The 26871-nt window shown below is 45.3% G+C and overlaps 1 protein-coding gene across 1 annotated transcript in view; it reads right to left on the bottom strand.

Moving 5' to 3' along the window:
• Positions 1-26513, bottom strand: part of PDIA5 (protein disulfide isomerase family A member 5) — a 125907-nt gene extending 99394 nt beyond the window's left edge. Inside the window, exons 1-3 of the mRNA XM_034786053.1 lie at positions 26402-26513; positions 9684-9810; positions 4540-4627 (exon numbers count right to left, since the gene is read on the bottom strand). Coding sequence (XP_034641944.1) covers positions 4540-4627; positions 9684-9810; positions 26402-26428 — 242 coding nt within the window. The 5' untranslated portion in view covers positions 26429-26513. The remainder of the gene's footprint in view (positions 1-4539; positions 4628-9683; positions 9811-26401) is intronic.
• Positions 26514-26871: the final 358 nt, after the last annotated feature.

Genomic DNA, 26871 nt, shown 5'->3' with positions numbered 1-26871 from the left:
GAGTCAACGGCAGAGCAATCGGGGATTGATTTATCGCGTCTACACTAGACGCGATAAATCGATCCCTGATAGATCCATCACTACCCACCGATCCGGCAGGTAGTATAGACGTACCCCTAGTTTGTATTTAGGGTGCCTCACTCTAAGCACTTATAGCCCAAACCAGAGCAGTTCATAAGAAACCTTATCTTGCCAACAGCTGTCCCCGTCCAGATACTATCTGAAGGTTTACTGAACCCTCATACAGTTAGCTTTTTGTTTCTAATCCAGACCTGATGCACTAGATCTTGAAATACATAACGGGAGCATTCTGTTTAAACAGACAGCAGCAAAAAGCAGATGTCATGTGTAAGACTGCATCTTACCAGACATTATTAATTCAACATTCCGACATCTCACACGCTGCAATTCATTCAACATCAAACGCCTCAGTGAGGACTTCCTAATTAAAACATGGAAAGGCTGAAATAAAATGTAAGTATTTTTGTCACATCATTTGCGGGTCTTTTATTCATAACTGAACTGCTTCGTGTTTCATTATGTACAGAGCCACCTACGGTACCTCAGATAGGAACCAAGAGTCCTCACTTTGATATTTTGATAAATTCCACCAGTACAAGCACCCCCTTAGTAGGGGTCAGCTCCTTTCTGCCAGGGCTTAAGCCAATATGAATCGCTTCAAATCTAGCTGCTGACAAAAGGCCTTATGCTGCAAAGTGCTAAGAGGCCCCCCGAGCCTATATACAATAGGGCCCTGCTCTAGCAAGGGACTGATGCACATGAATAAATCCCAGAGGCCTGGGAGAGGAAGGCGCTCCGCACGTTGCAGAACTGTGTCCAAAGCCAGTCACATCTATTCTGGAGGAGCTCAGCTATCCTTGTAATAGCTGCTACCAACTAAGCGGCAGCTTTTCTCCATGCTAACTAGCTGGGCAAGCGACCAACTCTTCCCCCAGAGTCTAGGCAAGGCCAAGTCTTCCTGGCCTTCCAGAGGCTGCTCTATGTCTGTCAGCACTGGACTGGAGAGCTCAAGCCTAACCTCTTGCTTGACCCATGGAAACCCATGAATGGGGAAGGTGGTTTACATGTAAGTAGGCTATTTAGACAGAAAACTTCTGGTGGTAAGGCCTGCATCTTTCTCTGTATTTCACACAGCACTAACTCAGCTAGTGCTCAACAACAGATTAAATAAATAAATTAATTAATGGAGATATCCTATTTCCTAGAACTGGAAGGGACCTTGAGTCCAGTACCCTGCCTTCACTAGCAGGACCAAGTACTGAATTTGCCCCAGATCCCTAAGTGGCCCCTCAAGGTTTGAACTCACAACCCTGGGTCTAGCAGGCCAATGCTCAAACCACTGAGCTATCCCTCCCCCAGCTTTGTTGGGGGAGCAATATACTCTTGCTTTCTCCTGCAAAAAGGAGCAAAAACCACTGTGCCTTGAGAAAGCGGTGAACACGGCCAATAGAAGAGGTAGCGCTGTCGTCGCCACACGGGAGCCGAGCCGAAGGCAGCAACTACAACTCTGCATGAATGCCAGCCTTGCCAACGCACATATCTGAAAGCAAAGGGAGCTCACTACAGCAGGACATAGAGACTAAAGCCAAAATTCTCTGCTTCAGGGAGCGGAGAATACTGCTGCCAAACAAACCATTTCTCGTCAATATTTGTAAAACAAATTGAGCCTGCACTGTAAATATCCCTACATCTGTGCATTTGTTGTTTCGGTGCCGAGACCACAAATAAGCATCACAAAAAATTTGCAATGGGAGAGTATGTTGAGCAGCTCTGGTAGGGCTCAGTCGTTCAGCACTCCTGGAAACAGGCCTTTGTGGTCAGCAACAGAAGGCACTACTCATAAAGGAAGCTTGTTTTAAGTGACAGCCTTTTGGAAGGAAAGCAGAGGGAGGAAGATAGTAGAATTAAAGTCAATAGAACCTGTTGTAATACAAAGATCAAAACGTTGAGTTTCCTCCCCCCATCCCAACACGGGGAAATTAAGGGCCAGATTCTGATCCCATTGAACTCAATAGCAATACTCCTATTGACTTCAAATGGGACCAGGATTGGGCCCTAAATACTGAATATTTCTCCCTGATGTAATGCTAAAATTTACATAGAAGCTTATGATTATGTGTGTTACAGTAGCACCTAGAGATTCCAACCAAGATGGGAGCACACTATGCTAGGAGCTGTACCCACACGCCCAGTAAGCAACAGTTCCTGACCCATAGTGACAATCTAAATCAGGAAAGGAACAGAAAGGGTGAGAGGAGAAACAAAGTCACAGAGAGGTGAAGAGACTTGCCCAATGTCTCACAGCAGGTCAGCAGCAAATCTGTGAAAAGAACCCAGGTCTCCTGACTTCTAGTCCAGTGTCCTATTTACTAGACCTCAGTGCCTGTCAAGTTTTAGTTGTCATTGACATTTTTTGGCAGGAGAGGGGACCTAAGAGATATGCCACATTTCCCCGCTACATTTTCTTCTTCACAATCCGTTTGCTGAGTTAGAGCCTCAGAGGTTGGAAACTGATACAGTTCCACTGATGTCAATGGAGCTACCCCAGTTTATGCCAGCTAACAATCTCAACCACTGTCGTCGTCTCCTGGAAGGAGGACATAACATTCATTTGGACTGGCCCAACAGAACAAGAATGTAGAAAAGGGGTGGCCAACCTGTGGCTCCGGAGCCACATGCGGCTCTTCAGAAGTTAATATGCGACTCCTTGTAGAGGCACCGACTCTGGGGCTGGAGCTACAGACGCCAACTTTCCAATGTGCAGGGGGTGCTCGCTGCTCAACACCTGGCTCTTCTACAGGCCCTGCTCCCACTCCAGCCCTTCCCACCCCGTCCCCTGAGCATGCTGTGACCTCGCTCCTCCCCTCTCCCCCCCAGAGCCTCCTGCATGCCACAAAACAGCTGATCGGGAGGTGCGGGGAGGGAGGGAGGGAGAGGCACTGACTGGCAGGGCTGCCGATGGGTGGGAGGCTGCTGACATTTTACTATGGCTCTTTGGCAATATACATTGGTAAATTCTGGCTCCTTCTCAGGCTCAGGTTGGCCACCCCTGACGTAGAAGAAAGGCATAACATGACCCTTGTTAGTTATGATTTGTTTAGAGGTGGCAGGGAGCAAAATAATGACGAATTAACTTTGGTTAACCAATAACTTTTATTGTGGGTCACTGATTTCTAACAAAAGACGAAGGGCCCGGACTCGAAAATACAATTTTAGAAAAATCCCTTTGAGTTTATAGATGACCTAAATCTGACCATGGTGCATCTACTTGTACTATAGCATATCAGTCTCTAGAAAGATAGCCAGCAATCTGTTCCCTTATAAGAACAGGAAGTGGACATTGTCAACAGCAGGCAGAAAAGCATAGCTTTCAAGATGGAGAGACAGAGACACACACCAAGATGCATCTTTAAGGTGCCACCAGACTCCTTGTTGTTTTTGTAGATACAGACTAACATGGCTATCCCCGATACTTGACACCAAGATATGAAAACTAAAACCACATGTACTGTGTTATTGTCAGCGTCATGAACAGAACCACACCAGAGGCTTTCAGATCTTAAAACCAAACCAAACTGCACACCTGCTCCTTCCCCCTCAAATATACAAAAAAAACCAAAGTTTCCCCAATGTTGCATTGAGAACTGCCATGAAACTACAAGCGAGAGAGCAAGTTTCTAAAATACATCTTCTAGTGAAATGCTATAACTGCAGGTCCCTTCCAAACCAAAGAGTTATACAAATCATGCAATGTTTGCATGCTCTACCACAGCTGTTACCCTCAATATACGATGTAAGTGTTGCAGAGGTTTGAGGCTGTCCCGCTGCACAGGGGTGAGTTGCACCCACTGGCCCGCTGTTCACAGCTGCATATTTAACATCCCCTGAGCCTGCTGCTCTGCTCCAGCGGAGAACAGCCTAAGCTCTAGGTTCCCAGCCATGGAGCACAGAGGATGAGGATGCGCTGCCTGAGAGTACACTCCAATCTCTCGTCCAGCTCACAGAGTCTTCTGTGTTGCAATCTCTTCCATGAGGAGCCAAGGAGTAGGGTGACCAGATGTCCTGATTTTATAGGGACAGTCCCGATATTTGGGCCTTTTTCTTATATAGGCACCTATTACCTCCAACCCCAGTCCCAATTTTTCATACTTGCTATCTGGTCACCCTACCAAGGAGGGAGGAGAGGAGAGCTTTCATGCTGCATTCCCCTCTGAAGGGGGTGAGAGAGACACAGCAAAAGAAAGACCATGCTCCAGGGTTCCCAGCTCATGACAAAAGAACATGCTGGTAGAGAGGAATTGACAAGAGCTGTGGGGAAGAGACTATCCCAAGGACATCCCAAAGGAAGACCAGAAAGGTGTGTAAAAAGTACACCCACTCCAATTACAGGGTTATCCTTCATGACAAAGTGCTTTCCATTATATGAGGTGATCGATTTACAGCCACCGAAGAGGTAAATTCGCAGTACCAAAATAAGACTGGAGAGGAAGGGGGAAAAGAAAACAGCGCATCACATACCCACAATCTATCCAGGCTATAGTACCTCGTCCTTTCACCTCTTGGGCCACATCGGACAGTAACCTGAGTGGACTTTCAGCAGCGGCAGCTGAAAACAACATAATAATAGCGTTAATCCAATCAGCAGATACAGCAATTGCAATCTTTTGCTCAAAGCAGAGAGAGAACATTTTTCCTAGAGTGCCATTTGTAAGAGGAATCAGTAAAGCTTGTGTAATTTGAAAGGAACGCTGATACCTTGAACATTTATACCTACATCATGCACCACTGCCTACATTTCTGGGGGTACGTCACGCATTCTACCACAGACTTCAGGATCTTGGCCCGCTTTCTTTCTCCCACCTCCTTCTCCCTACAGCTGTGCACTCAGTGGTTTGCCTTGGAAAGATAGTCTAGTGGTTAGAGCGTTAGCGAAAACTCTGGGAGACAGAGATTTGATTCTTTGCTCCACCAGAGACTTCTTATGCGACCTTTGGCAAGTCACTTAGCCACTCTGTTCCCCATCCTAACCCTAATAGCACTTTGCTAACTCACAGGGATGTTGGGAGCATTAATACATTAAAGAGATGCTCAAATACTATGGTAAAGGGGGCCTTATCATTTTAACCCTAGAAGTGGCTGCATTTGAAAGAAATCAGCTGCTCCACTGTAAAACATAATTTTAATGGAACCATCAAAACCATGAGAGCTCCCATTGCTGGCTCCTCAGCTAACAAAAAAACAACAACAAGCCTACCGCATCCCACCCGTTTAGGCCCTGACCCCACAAGCTAATCCTCATGAACAGAGCCACTCGCCTACACCAATCAACTAGCAAGACTGGAACCTCTGCCAATGGTAGGGTTCCACCTTTGACTCTTCACTAGGGCCATCTGTTACCAGCTAACTCAATTACTAAGGCCTTGAACTTTGCCTACACTAAGAGTTGAAGGTCATTTCAAAGAGGGTTCGCTAACTTGATCTATAAAAACAAGCCAACCTGTTTCCTAGACAAATCAAGGCTCGAGAGTTCCCAGAGGGTAGTTTTAAACAGCAGCACTTCTGCCCCAAGGGCTCTCATAAGAGGGTTCTTTCTCTCTTCTTCAGTGTACATATGGGGATGCTGGCTGGGTTAACAAAGAGGCATACGCTGCAAAGAACATTGCTTTTCTGTTTACCAGCTGAATTTTTAAAAAGCATTCTTGTTCTCTGTAGGACATTTACAAAGCACCTGTTATCTTGGAATCTAAGTAATGGGAACCACCTTCTTTTTACACCAGCTCCATAATCCCCAGCATTGCTCCACGTCTCTGCAGCATAGGCTCAATGAAGCTATGCTGTCAGGGACTCCTCCCACTGGAATTAGTGCTAAGGAAACTATCCTCATCCCCAAACACTGACCCTATGCGACTGGCAATTGCTCCAAACAGTACAGAATGCAACAATATACCTAGGCTTGGCCAAATGAGTTTTTATTTTTTTAATATAATTTCAAGGGATAATATCAATGTTTATTTTAAAGCATTTTTTCAAATATTTATGGCTTTACATTTCACAGTTGCACGAAATTATGGGAGAGAAGTCAACATTACATGTCAAAATATACAAAGAAAATATCCTTTAATCAAATTCTAATAAGTTCTCAAGCAGCATTTTTCTTCCTCTGCCTACCTGTAAATTTAAATGAGTACTGATGGAAATATTTTTTCATTTGTTTGCATGTGTACGGTGAAATCAATCTTAACAAGACATTTACCGATAAAAACCTAATCCTTTCAAGCCTAAATATACCCAATCACCAAACCCAGTGCCAAGAAGGCATTTCAAACTTGGAAATACTGGATGAGAACATGGAGGGAGTTCCCTCCACGGACAGCAACAATGGTTGTGGAAGTCATCTGTTAGCATGGAATAAGCACATACCTCAGGTGGGTGCATACCTCATGATCAATGAATTTTCTGCACGTACCAGGAATATTAGGTAGCACTTGCTTGAGCCCCACATGATATTTTAACCCTTCTCACCAGCAATGTGACTGTCAATTGGCCAGAATCTCAACACAGATGCACGGTGCACAGCTGGGATTAGAATCGCGCCCGATGACTTTTTACAGGACAGCAGCTAAGCGAGAGATTTTTTAATTGTGTATAAGGATCACCACTCTAGAAAATGTTAATCCCCCAGACAGCTCTCAGTGCAATGCTTTACATTGTTAAATCCAACCAATTAAATTAAAAAAGAGAGAGCGAGAACATGACTTTTGAAGGATGCCCATAGGGCGACATTTATTTGACAAGTGTCTGTGCTGAAGTGCTGCGGTTGTACTACTAAAAATGAAAGCTACCACCACTAACAATGTTAAGCCTGGAAAAAAAAAAAAAAAAACTTTTCAAAAGCTTAACAATACAGTTGCCTTACTTTTTAACAAATGTTCTTTTCAAATGGAAAAATGGTAGAAACCCGATTTATGATTTTCACATTGAGTCTGTTCCACAGACATTCTTGGCCAAGTTTGAGCACTTTCCCATTATACCAAACATATAATTATTTTAACAGTATTTAAGTCACATGTTGCATACGTGCCAGTTTAACCATTTCAGAATAACCCTCCACCCTACCACACCTCGGAAATGAAGTTAATTCCCCCAAGCATCTGTACTTTAGAAAACAGGAGAATTCTATCAACAATAGTTATTTTGGGGAAAGAACATTGGAACACCATATTAAGAGTCCAAATTCTGCTTTCAGTTGCAGTAGTGTAAATTTGGAATAACTCCACTGAAGTCAATGGGGTTGACTTGATTTACACCAGCGTAACAGAGAACAGAATTTGGGTCCATCTCACTAAGCACAGTTCAAAAGATATTAATATTAAAAAACAACATTTCCTGGCTGCTTCCCTTTCCGTACTGTACTTGCAGGGGCGGGAGGGCGAGAAGCAGCAGCATTAAAGAGACTTGTTTTGATCTCACTTCACAGTTAATCAGCAGTTCTCATGTGGGCTGGCCAAAGGAATATCAAATCCACGACAATAATAGCATTTTGCATTTCCCTACGGATCTCAAAGCACTGTTTCTTTTGCCTGGCACCATAAATATACCCAGTACTTTATGACACACAGAACCAGACAGTACTGCTGTCCAGAAGAACTTGCAATCAATGTCTGATGACAAACACACAGGGCAAGATTTCAGTTATGGATTGTGAGGGGACATCTCTGGTGAGAATATCAGCAGGGGAGACTTCATGGAAGACACTGGTTTTAACTAAGGCTAGGTCTACCCTACCCACCTGAATCGGCGGGTAGAAATCGATCTCTCGGGGATCAAACTATCGTGTCTCGTCGGGACGCGACAATCTATCCCCAAATCGACGTTCTTACTCCACCAGCGGAGGTGGGAGTAAGCGCCATCGACGGGGAGCCGCGGAGGTCGATTTTGCCACCGTCCTCACAGCGGGGTAAGTCGGCTCCGATAGGTCGAATTCAGCTACACTATTCGCGTAGCTGAATTTGCGTATCTTAAATCGACCCCCGCCCGTAGTGAAGACCTGCCCTAAGAGGCATGGGAGAGACAGAGCAGGTACATACCAAGAAGTGGAAGACTGTTCCAAGGTTGGGGAGCAGCACAAAGGAAAATACAAAGGCACAAACAGGAAAAGGAAGTAAAGCAGAAGGGTAAGGAGCAAGAGGAAATAAGATTAAAGAGGTACATAAGAGCAAGATTGAACAGCCTTAAAGGGGAGGATGGAGAGTTTGAATAAGATTGGTAGACGACAGTGAAAAGATCTTAGAGGGACAAGTGACATGGTATGAGATGAGGGAGACAGGGGAGCAACACAAGAGGCCCACTAGTATGGTAATTAAGACAAGAGGCAACCATAGAAAATCCAAAGGTGTTAGCAATACAAATGGCTGGCTTTAGGTATTCTAAACGTTCATTCATTCTGCCTTACAATGCACCACCCTGAGGTTGGTACTTACAGATTATGGCGACAGGCACATTAGAAATACCTGTGCCTGATAGATAGGCTGTGACTCTGTCACAAAAGTCACGGATTCGTGACTTTCCAGGACCTCCGTGACCTCTGCAGTGGCCAATGCTGCTGGCCCGAGGGCCGCTGCCCCCGGGCCAGCCGCACAGACCGCTGCTGGGCCGGTCTCGGGCCACAGCACCCTTCCCCCACCAACAGGAGTTTGGGTGCAGGAGGGGGCTCAGGGCTGAGGCAGGGTGTTGGGCTTAGGGTGTAAGAGGGGGTGAGGGCTCTGGGTGGTGCTTACCTCGGGGGGGCTCCCCAGAAGTGGCAACATGTCCCTCCCTCGGCTCCTAGACGGAGGCATGGCCAGGCGACTCTCTGTGCTGCCTCCATCTGCAGGCACTGCCCCACAGCTCCTATTGGCCACAGTTCCCGGCCAATGGGAGCTGTGAAGCAGACGCTCGGTGCGGGGGCAGCATGCGGAGCTCCCCTGGTCGCGCCTCTGAGTCCGCCTATGTAGGGGCCGCAGGGACATGCCGGCTGCTTCCTGGAGCCGTGCGGAGCCTGCCAGGGAGCCTGCCAGCCCCGTCAGTCCCCCCCCCGCCCCTTCCCCCAGCAGCAGCGGGGGTCTCAGACCATGCACTGCTCCCCGCTGCCCCCAGAGCACTCGTGCCACCTCTGGGCTGCCCTTTGCCCCAGAGCACCCAAGTTTCAGTCAGGTGTATAGACAAGTCATGGACAGGTCACAGGCCACGAATTTTTGTTTACTGCCCGTGACCTGTCCATGACTTTTACTAAAAATACCCGTGACTAAAACATAGCCTTCCTGATAGATATTATAGTGACCATTTTTGCCAGCTGGTAAACAAAGCCATAGAGGAATGAAGTGTCCTATCCAAGGTCACAGAGGGAGTAAGCAACAGAGCTGGAAAAAGAACCCAGGAGTCCAGATTCCCAGGCCTTTGCTCTAACCACTAAACTACAACTGTGCATTACTGTTATTAAATATTGAGTACCAAGAGCTTGCTCATCACTGTACAGGAAAAGACGATGACACTGGCTAACATTTTAAAAAATGAGGGCTAAACATGGGGAGTCTGTATTTAGGCACCTAAATAAGTACCCAAGGACTCACCATCTAGTTCATCAGGTACAAAGAACAACAGTCAAAAGCAAAAGGAGAACTCACCAGATTTGGAATAGAGCACTAATACGTTATTCCGTGTCCTGAGGAGCTTCTTGAAATCCTTGTGGTCGCTAATGTTTTCTATGAGTGGAGACACCTTCACCGAAAACAGACATGCTGGCAGGACTGCCTAAGGATGCAGGAAGTTAGAAATGTAAGTGACAACTTCCCTGCTTGCATGAAAAACAAATGCAAAAAGGCACTTCCAAAACCAACCACTTTTCTGGCATTTCAAACTCAGATAACTTAGTGCTTTAAGCCAAGTTTCACAATTTGATAAACAAAAAGCAACAACAACAAAAACCCCATTCAATCAAAACTGGAACTATGCAATGTTAAGCATTTCCACAAAGAAACTCCTAACTGGCAAGTATTGGATAAATATTTCCCAACACCACCAAGACAGTTATTTAAGAGGTGTGCAAGCATAACCATTAAAATTTGCTACTCAAGTAATCTAATTCTTATTTTATTTATCCACTGTAATAAATAATAATATAGCACTTATAAAGCATTCTTGCCCATAGATCCCAAAATGCTTTTCAAAGGGGTCAAATATTGTCTCTCTTTTTTTTACAAGTAGGCAAAGTGAGCTTAAGGGACTTGCCCAAGGTGAGAAAGTCAGTGATAAGAGCCAAGAGTAGAATCCAAGGGTGAAATCATGCCCCTACTGTAATCAATGGCAAAAGTCTCACTGACTTCATGGGGGCCAAGATTTCACCCCATATCTCTCAACTCCCAGTCCCATACCTTAGAGAGCCTCCTGAATGGAGACTCAGGAGATTTGCTCACACACATCCTCTGTGACCCTGGGCCAGCCACTTCATCTCGCTGCCTGTCCGGGTAGGTCTACAGTGCTATTAAAAAACCCACGGCTGGCCCATGCCAGCTGACTCGGGCTCATGGGGCTTGGGCTAAGGGGCTGTTCAATAATGGCATAGACCAGCGGTGGCCAACCTGTGGCTCTGGAGTAGGGTGACCAGATGTCCCGATTTTATAGGGACAGTCCCGATATTTGGGGCTTTGTCTTATATAGGCTCCTATTACCCCCCACTCCCTGTCCCGATTTTTCACACTTGCTGTCTGGTCACCCTACTCTGGAGCCACATGCGGCTCTTCAGAAGTTAATATGTGGCTCCTTGTAGATGCACCAACTCCAGGGCTGGAGCCATAGGCGCCAACTTTCCCCGGCGCCGGTGGATGCTCGTGACCCCTCCCACCCCGACTCCACCCTTTCCCCGCCCCTGCCCCAACCCTTTCCCCAAAGTCCCCGCTCCAACTCCGCCCCCTCCCTGCCCCTATTGGACCCCTTCCCCAAATCCCCGCCCCGGCCCCACCTCTTCCCCGATCGCGGTGCGTTCCCCCTCCTCCCCACTCCCTCCCAGCGCTTGCTGCGCGAATCAGCTGTTTCGCGGCGCAAGCGCTGGGAGCCAGGGGGAAAAAGCAGGCACGCGGGGAGCCATGGGGAGGAGGCGGAGGCAGACTGGAGGCGAGCTGGGGTGGGGGTAGGAGGCGGGGAGCTGCCAGTGGGTGCTAAGCACCCACCAATTTTTCCCCATGAGTGCTCCAGCCCCAGAGCACCCCTGGAGTTGGAACTTATGGCTGGAGCTACAGGCGCCGACTTTCCAATGTGCCGGGGGGGGGGGGGGGCTCAACCCCTGGCTCTGCCACAGGCCCTGCCCCCACTACACCCCTTCCCGGCCCCTCCCCTGAGCCTGCAGTGCCCTCACTCCTCCTCCTTTCCCCCCAGAGCCTCCTGAACCCCACGAAACAACTGATCAGGAGGTGTGGGGGGAGGTGCTGATCGGCGGGGCTGCCGGTGCGTGGGAGGTGCTGGGAGTGGGGGTGGGGGCTGCTGAGTGTTACTGTGGCTCTTTGGCAAAGTACATTGGTAAATTCTGGCTCCTTCTCAGGTTCAGGTTGGCCACCCCTGGCGTAGACTTTCAGGCTGAGGATGGAGCTGGGAGGGTCCCAGAGCTTGGGCTGCAGCCAGAGCCTGAAAGTCTACACTGCAATTAAGCAGCCCCTTACCTCAAGCCCGAGTCAGTTGGCATGGGCCAGCCACAGGTTTTTAATGGCAGTGTAGACGTACCCTCAGTTCCCCCATCAATACAATGGGGATAATATTTTTGTCATACCTTTTGACTTATTAGCCTCTTAGCCTATGTATGCACAACAGGGCCATCGCCTTAGTTGGGGCCTCTACTACTCGTTTGCATTATTGTAGCCTCCAGTAATAATCATCCTAACTACTGGACCATTCTGCCTCACTTCTGCACTCTAATGCATTCATACTAATCAAAAGATTATAGGAAGCCTCACTGGAAAAAATCTCTAGTTTACTTTCACTTTACAGGAAAACCTTAATACTCAATTGCTTAGCTAAAAGCTTTAGTTTATTTGCCTAAGACAAATAAGAGGTTCAGCATTTCCCTAATTACAGTACTAATAGTTAAGTGTCTCATTCCAAGAGAGCTGTAAAACATGCATCCAGACCAGAGTGCATATGAAAAAGGAAGAGCCAGTTCTTTTTGCATCCTGTCTGCTACAGACCTGTGTTCAAAAGCAAGACACTAAGCCAATCCAAGTCAGAGCGCTCTGCTCCAGGCACTAAATTTGCAATGAAATGCAAAATTATTTACAAGCAACAGCTTGTCATCAAGGCCGAAAAACAAAACCCAAAATCCATAAAAGCAATGTTATTTGGTGACAGACATTTCCAAAGAAAAGATATTTCAAATTCCTGATTGGACAGAGTATTTTCAGGAACCTTTTCAATTGTCAGGTTAGATAGAAATTGCTGTAGCCATGGGAATGAAATCCTGTAATATGTTGTTTGGGACCCTATAGTTACAGAAAACTATACTGACACTTACTCTATAGTTGTAAAAAGTCATGTACACCTATAACCAAACGAGTTACCCCACTCCACATGTAACCTCTCAACAGTGTGAGATTCTTAGGGTACGTCTATACTTACCTTCGGGTTCGACGGTAAGCAATCGATCTTCTGGGATCGATTTATCGTGTCTTGTCTAGACACAATAAATCGATCCCAGAAGTGCTCGCCGTCAACGCCGGTACTCCCGCTCCGCGAAAGGAGTACGCGGAGTCGACGGGGGAGCCTGCCTGCCGCGTGTGGACCCGCGGTAAGTACCTTGTAGTTCGAACTAAGGTACTTCGACTTCAGCTACGTTATTCACGTAAAAAGAACAGGAGTACTTGTGGCACCTTAGAGACTAACAAATTTATTAGAGCATAAGCTTTCGTGGACTACAGCCCACTTCTTCGGATGCATCTGAAGAAGTGGGCTGTAGTCCACGAAAGCTTATGCTCTAATAAATTTGTTAGTCTCTAAGGTGCCACAAGTACTCCTGTTCTTTTTGCGGATACAGACTAACACGGCTGCTACTCTGAAACCTGTTATTCACGTAGCTGAAGTTGCGTATCTTAGTTCGAACTGGGGGGTTAGTGTGGACCAGCCCTAAGTCTCACTCTAGTGGTTAGACGACATATAGAGATTTGTAAGTCCACTCCCACCTCCAAAATAAAACAGGCTTGCTCCTTTAGCTCAAGCAGTAGAGGCTCTTCGAGAGATCCACAGTTCAATCCCTGGAGTCAGCGGTGTTGATACAAGTATACTGCTTGAGCTAAACCAATACACGTTCTAGCTACTAGAGGGGACAGATAGCTGCACTGTGTTAATGGGGTTACACATACTGAAATTCAGCTTCATGCAATTCCACTGAAGTCATAAATGGGATGAATTTAACACATGGACTGAAAAGGGTCTGTTCACAATCCGTATAATTATTTTTCTTTTGGGGGGGGGAGGGAGAGGATGATTGAAGTTCTCACAACTTTATACCAGAACTAGTAAGAGGTTTTTCAAAAATCTGCTCAGGTTAGGGATTGCCAAATTTGTCTAGCATGCAAGAAAGAGAGGCTGAAACGATGCACTTTTTATTTGTCTAGGAAACCAAAAATCAATAAGACTACACTATGGAATCACTGTCTGAGAAAATCTGAGTTTAAAACTCAAAGCCATTTCCAAAATGTCACTAACACCAGGCTGCATCATAAACTGGTAAACTTTATTTAAAAGCACTTGTATAGATTTACTGATAGTTTGGAAGCGAACTTATTATGTCTTTTCCAGACGGAGAAGCTGTACAGCCAATTTCAGTGAATTTCTATGGCAGAGTTATACACCCATTGAAAACATGGATTCAGGAAACAATGACTCCAACGACAGCCGTGTACGTGTTGTCACCAACACAGAATTTGTTGTGCTGGTGTAATTGCAGTCCCCTTAAAGGGGAAGCCCCTTGCACTGCACATATCCATTGCTACCTAGCACAATTTGCTCTGCAGCTATCAAGGTGTGTTATTCATTCGTTCTTCTCCCACACCAATCATTGTGATACCCAAGTGCCTGTCCATTTTAGATCATAAATCCACTGGGGCAGGTGCCAAGTACACTGATCGCCCCCACCAAATAAATCATTGTCATCTTCTCAGAATTAAGATAAATGTTGAAGCCACAAGAAACCAAGGTTCGGTCTGAAAGTATTGAGTTATACATTAATATAGCAATTGCATATCAGTCTAAGTATAGGCGCCAACTTTCCCCGGCACCGGTGGGTGCTCGCGCCCCCCTGCCCCCTCCCTGCCCCTATTGGACCCCTTCCCCAAATCCCCACACGCCGCGTACCCCCTCCTCTCCCCTCCCTCCCAGCCGTGGGAAACAGCTGTTTTGCAGCACAAGTGCTGGGAGCTAGGGGGAAAAAGCAGGCATGCGGTGCGCTCAGGGGAGGAGGCGGAGATGAGCTGGGCGGCGGGGACGGGGAGCTGCCGGTGGGTGCTGAGCACCCGATTTTTCCCCGTGGGTGCTCCAGCCCTGGAGCACCCACAGAGTCGGCGCCTATGAGTCTAAGGCTATGCATCAATATTGGTAGGTTACAGCTAGTGTCTGCAAGCTCATCGCCTTGTCATAAGAGTTTGAGGGACATGGCATTTGCAAATTGATAAGAATTCATCAGGTTTGTGTTCTCTGAATCTCTCAAGTTTAAATTAATAAATTGAGACCATCCTCAGACATAAGAAAAAATGTCTAGTGTAGACAAGGCCCCTTAAGATCCCTCACCCAAACCGAGCAGCAACAACGGGACTCACTAGTACTAATGCAGACATGGTGCCGCCGGCACTGGCCTGGGTTTCAACCATCAGCTCAACTAGCTCTGCTCCAGGCATGGTTCAGTCAACACAAGGGTTAAAACACTAGCAGCTGGTCTGGAGATGCACCAGCAGGCAATTAAGAAACAAGTGGTTGTCAAGAGAGCTTTAGGGAATCAAGACCCAACTCCCACTGAAACTGGTGCAATAAGAACTGGTCACCTATCTCCCTGAGGTTCATTTGAAAATCCACAGCAAAGAAGTCTAGTGTAGAGAAGGCTGACTTGCAAATCCACTGCTACCTTATCTGGATACCAAGGGATAGACTTACACCAGACTTTTTGTCCAAGTCTGTGTAGAAGGGGTTACAAGCCAGCCAGCACTGTATTAAATGCTTTAGTCATTGTTCAAATCCAGGACACAGAAGAGGATGAGCTCATACTAAAAAGAAGGGGCCAGGAAAAGTGACAGACTCCCGCAGGCAGGAAGTCTGACTTTATTTGTCTCAGGAAGCACTATGCACGTGGACGGAGCAGTATAAATAAGAAACAAATGAACCCGACCCGCCATTTGATCAAAGAAACCTAAAAATTCAAAACTATTCATGAAAAGCCCAGCAAGACTGGCAGCTTCATGTGGGAATGGACTTCTGGAATCCTTGAAAGTAGAGGGAATATTAAAGCGACATGCCCACCGTTTAAGAAGTGCCTTGTCTCTAAAGATATCAGGAAAGAGTGAGGTCAAGCCAACAATTTTCTAAGATCACAAGCTCTCTGGCCAGGGATTGTCTTTTTGTTCTGTGTTTGTACAGGGCTTAGTTGGGCTCTTCGGCTCTATGATAATACAAACAACAGTTGTGGCACAGTACACATCAGCAGTAGGAAAATTTGGTGGAGGCCTTCAAGGAAAGGCACTATGACATGAAGATGTCTCAAAGCTACCTGCCTTTAGGATTCTGGGTGGAGAAGAGCCCTGAGGTGGCAGATCTCAGTTCCACTCTGTTTTACCCATTCCCTGTCTCCAGGATCTGGATTTATTTCTATAAATACTGTCATTCTACCTAGATTCTTACACTGCCCTCATCATAATAGTATCTGAGCTGGACCGTGTAAAAGGTCCTGTAATTGCTTACTGTACTCAGAACAAGATGTGTTGTTCCTATGTGAATATACAGAATTATAAGATCATGAGATTCAGCTGCAGGGTTTTACTCTATCCCTGACCACCACATCAAGATATATATGTAAGTCTTTCCATTTAGCTTACTCTTTCCTTTTGAGCTTTTCCATTATCTCTAAACTAGTGATTCCTACAAGTTGTTAGAAGAATCCGCTGTTAAACAGCAAGTTTGTCTCAACCTACTGCCCCACTATAATAAGAATTGTTGCTCAAGTGACAATTGGGTTTTCAGGAACTCCTAAAATCCACTCTCACTGGCCCCAAGGGCAGGTATGTAAGTAATTGTCTGTAAGTCACCTTCAGGACAAATGAACTTTTGAAGAACTTTTTTGTTATTCCTTATGTTAACTCCAAAATCATCAGCAGTTTAAAGAGAGGTAAGAGTATATTCAAGCTCGTATAAGGCTACTAAGCTAGTTTTGCAACAACAAAAGATAATGCTATTTAAACAGTTCTCAGAATGCTTTTTTCATATTTAAACCCGGTTATCCACGTGGAGTAGGACTCAAAAAAAGTACCACTATGACTGGATGCGTGGTTTAACTTATACAACTAGCCCCATAACAGCTCACAAAAGCATCAGGGCATTTCACACAATTACACTGAACACACAGTAATCTTCAAACTTGGAAGTCAACTCTTGTGCTGAACAATGCAAATGAACAAGGCACATTTACTACCCAATAGTGGAACACAGCTTTGCTTCATATGGTGTACCGAAGTTAAAAAAAAAAAAAAAAGGACACTGTCAAACAGTTACCACTGTTAGGAGAAAATTCTCCTAAATTTGTAATAATGTGGGCCCTGGCTTCCAGTATTAGGCATGTGAAAGTCTACGCATGCATTTGCACACATTTAACTTATGCATTCATGACTAAGACTACGTTTTAGTCACGGGTATTTTTAGTAAAACTCACGGACAGGTCATGGGCACTAAACAAAAATTCACGGCCTGTGACCTGTCCATGACTTATACCAGGAGTGGGAAAACTTTTTGGCCCGAGGGCCACATCGGGGTTGCAAAATTGTATGGAGGGCCGGGTAAGGAAGGCTATGCCTCCCCAAACAGCCTGTCCCCTGCCCCCTATCTGCCCCCTCCCACTTCCCACCCCCTGACTGCCCCCCTCAGAACCTCCGACCCATCCAACCCCTCCTACTCCTTGTCCCCTGACTGCCCCCTCCCAGGAACCCCCATCCCTAACCACCACCCCCCGGAACCCCATCCCTGTGCTCCCTGTCCCCTGACTGCCCTGTGACCTATCCACACCCCCGCCCCCTGACAGGCCCCCCAGGATTCCCATGCTTATCCAACTGCTGCTGCTCCCTGTCCCCTGATCTGCCCCCCCCCGAATCTCCACCCCATCCATCCCCTCTCTGTCCCCTGACTGCCCCTCAGGACCCCCTGCCCCTTATCCAACCCCGCTCCCTTACCATGCCGCTCAGAGCAGCAGGCGCTCACAGCCCCGCCAGAGCCAGCCATGGCACCACGCTGCCCAGCAGGAGCTCGCAGCCCCACCACCCAGAGTGCTGACAGCGCGGCGAGCTGAGGCTGCGGGGGTGGGGGTACAGCAGGGGAGGGGCCGGGGGCTAGCCTCCCCGGCCAGGAGCTCAAGGGCACGGCAGGACGGTCCTGCGGGCCGGATGTGGCCCACCTCTGTCTTATACTATATAACCTTGACTAAATCTTGGGGGGGGCAGGAGCAGGGTGCAGCCCGGGAGGCACCACGGGTGCTGGGGGCGGCAACAGCGCACTGCCCAGGACCCCCGCTTGTGCTGGGGGCACAGGTGGTGGCAGGCGGCCTGGAACCCCTGCTGGTGCTGGAGGGGGCGGGAGGCAGTTGGTTGGGCTGGCAGACTCCCTACCTGACTCTGCACCACCCAGAGCCCTCACCCACCTCCCGCATCCCATCCCTCAGCCCTGAGCCCCAACCCCCATCCAATCTCCTGCTGCTGGGGGGGGGGGGCCGGAGGCGGGGGGCGTGTGGTGGCCCAAGACTGCCCCAGCAGTGGCTGGTGCGGCTGACCCTCAGGCAGCCCCCGGGCCAGCCACACCGGCCGCTGCAGACATCACGGAGGTCCCAGAAAGTCACGGAATCCGTGACTTCCGTGACCTCTGTGACAAACTCACAGCCTTAGTCATAATCAAACATATCTATGTAACTTCGGTGTTTGCACAGGCACACAGCCAAAATGGCACCTAACTGGCCAAGTGTATGTACAAATATCTGATTACTACGTGGACAACGGGTATTTGCATGCATAAAACAGGTGTGTGCTACTGCATGTACCTACCTTTGAAAGTCTCACCCATGGCAATGTGTATTTTTTGGGACCATGAAAGTAATTTGAGTTCTAATACAAGTACCAGGAGGTCCTAGCGTCCTGCCATGAAATCATGGTCTTCCTGTATGTAATGACTTCTCCAGACTCCCCTAACTCAACTGATGACAACACCAACTCTCCTGCAACTTGTCTTTGAAAGGGACTCCCCACCTTAGCACAGTCACCCTCTCAAGTGTCCTCATTTTGGCACAGCAGCATTTAGTCACTGTAAATAAGAATATTAAGTCATCCTGTGTGTATGAAATAGACTTTGCCTGACAAAAAATCCATTTTACACAATTCTCCTAATCAGCGTTTAGAAGGACATCAAGACTGCCCTGAAATTCCACAACAGTTATGGAGATTATAGACTTTAAATAACTTATCTGATTTCTTTACAAAAGGGGCAACACAAATTCCAGGCAGGACAACCCAAAAAAGGTCTTTCACTTGCCAGGATGAGATGGGAAAGAGCAGGTGAGCCTTATAGCCAGACTGTCTTTGCCCATCCTTTTCCTACCAATTCCTATAGCAAATCCCGTGGCAGTGCTTTATGCTGTATTTGCAACTTTCTTTAAAAGTTAGTTCTCTTGGATCTTCCACTACTTTTAAATAATCACATACTGCCAAAACTGAAAAGGCTTTTCCCCCTCCATCTAGACAAATTGAAATATTCACTCATGACTATTGTTTTCCCTCCTCTCATACACGTTTTTGATTTTATTTTTTTTAAATGCAATTGCTAGCACACTTGAAATAAGCGGTGCCAGGTACATGTATGAAGGCATTATAATCATGAATCAGAGACATCTTTTACAACAAGATTTAACAGAAACCACAGCATGGTGAAAGCTACTGTAACGTATACTATATTATTATACATGTTTTATAATAATCACCAAAATCTAAAGGGTAAACCCATATATTAAGAATTCACAAAAACATCTAAAATTAATTTTCCTGGTCTTTTTTTTTTTTTTTTCAATTTCTTTGATATCCAAACAACTTATGTAGACCTACTCAAAAGTGACTAATGATTTTAGGTGTCCAATGAGAAACACCTCAAAGAGAGCTGATTTTCAGATAGCAGGCAGGCAGCACTATCCGAACACTAGGTCCCTTTAGATTGTCTCATGTTGGGCATGTCAAAACTTGCATCACCCATATTAAGTAGTCACTCTGGAAAATGTAGACCCCTTTGTTTAAGAGAAAAAAAATTGTTAATAGGCTTTTTATCTTCCTAGCTCATCATGTAAACTGCTTTTGACCTTGTGCAATAATTGCTTTCTTTCCACCCACACTCACACCTTTTCGTTACCACTATCTACATTCAGGATGGCGCTGCCTTGATCACTGAGCCATTTGTAACAAATGTCTTGTGAGACAGAAAGTGATAAGTCGGACAGTCCCCCATTTTTGTTTATGATTAATATCTAAAATAGCTGAAGAAACATTTTAATCAAATCAGATCAGAAACAAGGGGTTCCCCTCTGTTACACGAAGGTATTTAGAACTCTGTATTCTGAATGCTTCAAGAAAACTGTTGAGTTCTTCATATTTGGAACAAAGAAAGGATAACGTTTTGGCCTCAGATTTTAGTGGTCATAAATAAATCTCCAGTTTATTAATGTACAAAATAAAAATATAAACAGCATCTATGGTATCCGTCGGGCCAGTAACATGACCTTTTCTTAACCACTGTGGTACTGACAATGTATGTAAAAAAAAAGGAAGAAGTCTCAACTAATGTGGAGTTAGGCTTGCAAATCCCATCTGACTTTTCTATTTGTTTATAATCATTTTTCTTGAAAGGTACAAGCCATGGCCCTTTACTGATCCAAATTATAAAGAGAATAATTAATCCTTACCTCTAGCTTTTTAAGGAACAACGCACAGCCAAAAAGCACTGATGCATTTTCAGTTACGATGCATAGTAACTAAAAGGACAAACGTCATTTCTTCCTTCCTCCAACAGAAGAAGTGACACAGGGATCACATCAGGGTATTTATGTTCTACCCTAAAGTTAGGGTATGTCTACACTGCAATCAGAGGTGTGACTGCAGCACCGGTTACCATTCCCGTGCTACCTCAGCTAAAAATAGCAACAAAGCTACAGCAGCGCAGGTTTTAGTGTAGGCCGTACAAGGCTGCCAGGAACCCTGAGTACGTATTGCATTGCTAGCATTGTGTTTTCACTGCTAGATTAGATATCCTACCCATGCTGCAGTCACACCTCAAACTGCAGTGTAGACATACCCTTAAAATAAGGAACACTATAAACAATGCATCAAAGGTAACATGGTACTTGCAGAATTCACATTCTAAGTCAAGAGGATAGTGAAAAACACCATGGTGATGTCAAAATGTGACTAGTGCCTATTGTTCTGCACAGTACTTAAACTACAGGCATAATATATAGTTTGTCCTAACAGTTGTTTCAACCTCTGTGTAACCCATTAATTATACTGAATATCACTGGTTTTAAAATGCTTAGTGAAGGAAAACCTGCACAACTATTTACTAATTAACAAATGATTGTAATACGGTCAATGACCAATGCTGACAAAGAATTTTCTCCTTGTTATGAATGTAAAGTTCAATTTCTCATCAAGTCCAGCATTGGTGCAACATATTATTTTATTGACATTCTGTTTAGTATTTGTCCCAGATATCAATTCATGAATGAACACATTTGTGTAATTTTTAAAATTAAGGGCATGAGAAAAAGAGTGTGTGCCATATTATCCCTTGCTAGACAGTAGTTTTGAGGAAGTGTAAAGAGATACAATATAATTTATTCGATACGTGAGACCAAAGAAAGAAATCGCACTCCACTAATGGGATTTGGGGGGGATGAACTCTAATAATACTTAGCACTTACAGAATGCTTTACAATGTCAAAGCATTGCACAAACATTACCTACTCAATCCCCATAACACCCCTGCCATGCTGGTAAGGAGTATTATCTTAATTTAACAGCAGGAGTAACAGTCACAGATAGGTTAAATGATTTGACTATGGCCAGACGGAGGCAGTGTCAGAGCCATGATGAGAACTCAGAAACATGTAGATCATGGGGGCATGATCACACTATGCTGCATCTTTAAGTAAAAGAAATATCTTACCGATCCAGAGCAGGTATTAAAGTCATATCAACACAACCAAAGATAGCACATTGCATTAAAGCTGCCAAAATTGAGATTAGCTCTGTCATCTTTGTTTTGCAGGTGCACATATCGCACTGTCCCTCCATTCACACTACCAGTTCTGCTCCCATGAGCTACCAGGGCATTGAAATGTACAGCTCCATGCTAGTTTCAGTGGCCTGTTGTGTCATAATATTGCAGCTGACTGCCAGAGTCCTTACAAGCCTAGCCCTATCCCAAAAAAGCATAAGCAAAAAAGAAAAAAAATCTTGCAACTGAGAATAATAGCTCATATACTGAGTTTTCATCCAGAGCCCTCAAACCACTTTATAAAAGGAGCTCAATATCATTACGCCCCATTTTACAGATGGAGAAACTGAGTCACGGAGAAGTAAAAGGAGTTGCTCAAGGTCACACAACTGGCCAGCGGCAGCGCCAGGAACAGAAAGGGTCTCCCGAGTCCCAGTCTAGTCCTCCAATCACAAGACATTTGCTAATTACCCCAACTCAATCACTTGCTTTTACTTCTTCACAAACATCTAAAGGTCATATATGTAAACCATAAGCTCCTCTGGACAGGACTTTGTAAAGTTGAGCACTCACTTTTGACACTACAGGTGAAAACCTGGCCTCACTGAAGTCAGTGGGCGTTTTCCCATGGACTTCAATGGAAACAGGATCTCACTCTATATAAGTATCATCAAGCATATGCCTGTGAACCAAAACCAATTCAGGAGTCGAGGTTTGGTTCTGGAGGGATATCTGAAATTTTATCCAGGGGATAGCTTTTTGAAATAAACATTTTGAGGTGGGATCGGGACAAAATGGACACATGCACATATCTGTATTTAGGAGGGGATCTAACGTGGAGGACTTGGCAGTTCTCAGTGTCCCTCTGACACACACAAGAGTACTTGCCATACCAACTCAGACACTATAGTCTACTCTAATAGGCTCAGAAACGGTCTGGGAACCAGGAGCTCCTGAATTCTAATCCTGACCGTCACCTATGTGTAGAATGTCTTCAGGAAAGTTAAACTGTCTGAGCTCAGTTTCCCTATCAGTAAAATGGTGCCAACAGCGTTCAGTCACCTACCTCCAAGGGATGTTGTGAGGGATAGTCAATGTTTGCAAAGTACTCCAGAGATGTGGAATGCTGTAGAAGCGGTAATTATCCTGCCTCTGGCAATGGTCTATACCTTATGCACCATAAGATGATGCACTTTCCACCTTAGCAGTTGTGCAATATTGTGCACTGAAGGAAGATGCCTTCCTGACTCCTACAACCACCAGTTTTTGCCCTGAGGTATAAGGTTTAATCAACCATTTGATGTATTGAAAAGGGAAGTATCTTAAAAAGGTATACCACAGCACTATGTGGTTGCACACAACTTGATTATCATATTACTTGGACATCTGTAAGGAAGACTTTACAAATAACACAGATTATTGCAGTAACTTTCCTGATATAATTCACTGCATTAAGAATAATCATTTGCTTTTTAGTGCTTTTCTTTAGAGGATCATAAACTGCTTTACAAAGGTATGTGAAGCATCTCCATTTTACAGATGGAAAACCTGAGACGGAAAGAGGTTAAAATTTTAGATTTTCAAAAGTAACCTCTAATTTGGGGCACCTCACTCAGATTTTTAGAAGTGCCAAGCACCCCACAATGCCACTTGACATCAAAGAGAGAGCTGCAGGTGCTCAGTACTTCTGGAAAGATCTCAGAAGTCCACACCCAAAAATTGAGGTTACTTACGAAAATCAAGACCTTCGTTACCAGTCCAAGGTAACGGAGCAAGTCAGGGCTGGAAATGGTCTCCTGATTCCTCATTCTCTGCTCTAACCTACTAGTTAACACTATCTTCACTAAAATCAAGACTAAGACCCCGATCCTACAAAGTCTCACGCATATGTTTAATTTATGGTAAATTAGTGAGTGCATAAAGTTAATCACAGACTTTGCTGTACCAAGACCATAGGCTAATTTATTTTATTTTTTTATCTTGAAGTAACATTTCAAGAGGAGACACACCTTCAAGCTCAAGATAACAAAAACTGGAAGAACGAATTTAAATTACTTGTACACACTAATGGGTAAAGCATCAGTACAATCAACAGCTCAATTAAGACATCTGCTCAGTATAATGGCACCATGTAATTTCACTTAGAATACCACATTCACTTTTGCTCATCTTATCTCAAAAAGGACATGACTGTAATAAAAAAGATCCAGAGAAAGGCAACAAAAATTTTAGAGTCACAGAGTTCTATACAAAGAGAGATTTAAAAGATTTAAGATTATTTCATCTGGAAAAGAGAAGAGGAATTATGACAGATGTCTACATATAGAAAGGGAATGGTATAATGATCTCCAATCTGATAAGATAAGAAAAAAGGGGAAATAAATAAAAATTCTTGTATTTATTTTTAAAGACCTAGGATCAACCTCATCACTGGTGTAACTCCACTGGCATAATCTTGGTCCAAATTGTATAATCAATCTGGGACTTTCACTGCCACAGCTATTATTGAGACAAACGCTTCACATACTAAAGAGGAGCCCGATACAAAACCTTGAATTAAGACATCTTCAAATTTTAGGAAGAGTTTGGCTCCACAGTTCAGCTTCACTTCAATTAGACACTTACACAGCTTCAAATGCTAGTGACCTCTGTGCTTCAGGTACATGCAACCAGCTGTGCAGAATGTGTAGTTCTTTTCCGTCATTCTTTGAACCAACGGATATCTAGGCCACTGTCAGAAGCAAGAGATTAGTCTAAATGGGCCAATAGTTCTGTCCTAGAATGGCAATGCCAACATTATGTTTTAATTTCCAATGCAATGGGGGCAATCCCCACATCATAAAAATTCTAGCAATTCTGCCACTTGCTTCATATAGTTGTATTTCTGCCGTGTATTTTGGATTGTGCGTGCATGAGAAAATAAACACAGTTTATCATTAATTATTTACAAAAAAGTTAAGAGAAGGGAAAGAAATATACTTCCACTAAATCAGTTCAATAAAAGAGTGAATGCAAGTATTCATGTTAACCTATCTTTTTACATATTTATACTAAACGTTCAAAGAATCAGTTTTAAAAGCATCTCTTTGCAGGCCTATGAGTCGAAACAGCATAGTTTTGCTATTCTCTTTCGTATAATTTAAATGTAATGTGCCTAGATATTCCTGGATGTGCTGTCATACAATTTTTCACTCAGTACCCAGTTAAAGTTTAAGATTTCCACATTGTTTTGGATATCTGTAACCTGAGTACACACATACAAACGTATCATGGAAAAAGCTATAGAATGTAACTATACAGACATCTTTAATAAATCCATTATCAGTGGTAATGTTCATTTTTGATAGAAATTTATGATTTAAAAGAGGCAACGTCACCAAATCAGATCTCCTTAAAAGGAACTTCAACAGAATAAGCCACACTTCATCATGCAGGAACTTTTGTTTCTAATTAGTTACTATGTGAACTGATCAACCGAAAAAAAAGAAGTGAATCTAATATGTAATATTGATCACAGAAATATTCCCTTCACCATTAATAATAGCATCTCTCATATTTTATAAAATTATAAAGAAATACGTATAGATTATTTCATTGGCAGAATGGAAATGTTTTTAGAAGGTGGGGAGAGTATATTAGGTGATGAAAAAATAGGTGAAAGGAAACAAAACAAAAGAAGAAAATCACCCTGTTTTGAAAATAAAGCCCCAAAAGGAAAAATGGAGAAACACTTCAAAGTTCACCTCAGCAACTGGCAAAGTCAGAAGGGGCCAAGTACCCCAGAGTCAAGCCATGTGAGACACAAAATGTCAAAGCTAATTGCCTCAGAGTCAGCAGTCTCCTCGGGGGAATTTTTTCCTACATGGAATACCCTACAGTGTTGCAATATTTACATATTCTCTAGTTATTTTATATTTATGTGACATATACAAACATACCTATAGAATCTAAAGGATAGTCTTTAAAAATGCATTTACTTAGCACAAAGTTAAACCCATTTTGCAGCAGGTTTGAAATGCCAATGCCTCCTCCAGCTAGTAGCACGTTTACTCTGAGTGTTGGATGTCCCTGCAGCATTATAGCCTTATGTTATAAAACATTTCAAAGGATCCCCTCAGGACTACACACCTTTAAAACCTGAAAGGACCATTAAATATAAATATATTTGTATAGACTGTTCTATAAGGATGATATAATATTCCAGGGTGCCAGCCTTATTGTGATATTGCAATATTTTAGTATATCCATCCCAAGCGCAAAAAGTGCTGCTGATTGAAAGAGGCTTTGGTGTTTCAAACCTGCTGCTGTATAGACACATTTACATTTTACCCAAAGCTTAATCCAACTCTGCCCCTTTTGCAACAGGCTTGAAATTCCCCAGCCCTTTCCCATCAGCAACACTTTCTGCACTTGAAGCTGGATGCCCTGAAGTATTGCAACACCCCACAGGATGCATGTCAGGGTGCCACCCTAGAGTGTTATATAACCCCCCCAGACCAGTCTATACACAACATGCACTAGGAAATCTGAACGGGGTCATCGGTGGGCGGAAGGGTCCAGGCATGTGTATGTGTTCGGCAGGAGGCTGGAAATGCCAGCGCCCGCTCCTTGGCGGGGGGTGCCTGCAAGCCCGGCAGCGGCTGCCCTGGCAGAAGGAGCCGCTCGGGACTCGCCCGCCGGCTCCCGGAGAAGTTCAACTTCAGCTGCGGCGGCCAGAACTGCCCGGGCAACTTGCTGCCGCGGCGGCTCCACGCAGCCACTTTGACAGCGAGCGCGGCACACGCCCCGGCGCCCCGCGCCAGCCCCCCGGGCACCACCCCGCGCGTGCCATCCCCAGGGAGCCCCCGCCCGGCCGGCCGGCACGTACCAGGAGTCCGAGCGGCAGCAGCAGCATTCTCCCCGCCGAGCGCTCCCTGCCAGCTCACCCCCGCTCCCGCTGCTGCCGGCGGCGGCTGCCACGTCTGGCTGAGCATGCGCACTCCACGGGGAATCCTGCTCGGGGGAGGAGGGAAGGGGGCCAGAGGCATGCCGGGGCTTGTAGTTTGGCCCTGGCCCGGGCGGCGGGGCGCGTGGGACGGGCGCGGCGCAGATGGCGGAAGGGGGACGAGACAGGGAGGAGCAGCAGCCACTCTCCTCTCCTCCCCTGTGCAATTACTTGACACCTGGTGCCTGGGTGCTCCGTCTTCAGAAAGCACGTGCACAGGCAGAGGGGGCCCCGTGCTGTCCCCCAGCCCCACTGCAGCAGGGGTGACCCCCCCAGGGCTGGTCAGGTCCCCCCCACACCGTCCCCACCCAGGCAAAACACAGGCAGCTCATGCTGGAGATCAGGCCTGTTGC

The sequence above is a fragment of the Trachemys scripta genome, chromosome 11 (genome assembly GCF_013100865.1).
Source record: "Trachemys scripta elegans isolate TJP31775 chromosome 11, CAS_Tse_1.0, whole genome shotgun sequence".
Classification (NCBI taxonomy): domain Eukaryota; kingdom Metazoa; phylum Chordata; order Testudines; family Emydidae; genus Trachemys; species Trachemys scripta.
The sequence above is the reverse complement of the archived record's forward strand: the minus strand, read 5'-3'. Positions and strand labels throughout refer to the sequence as shown.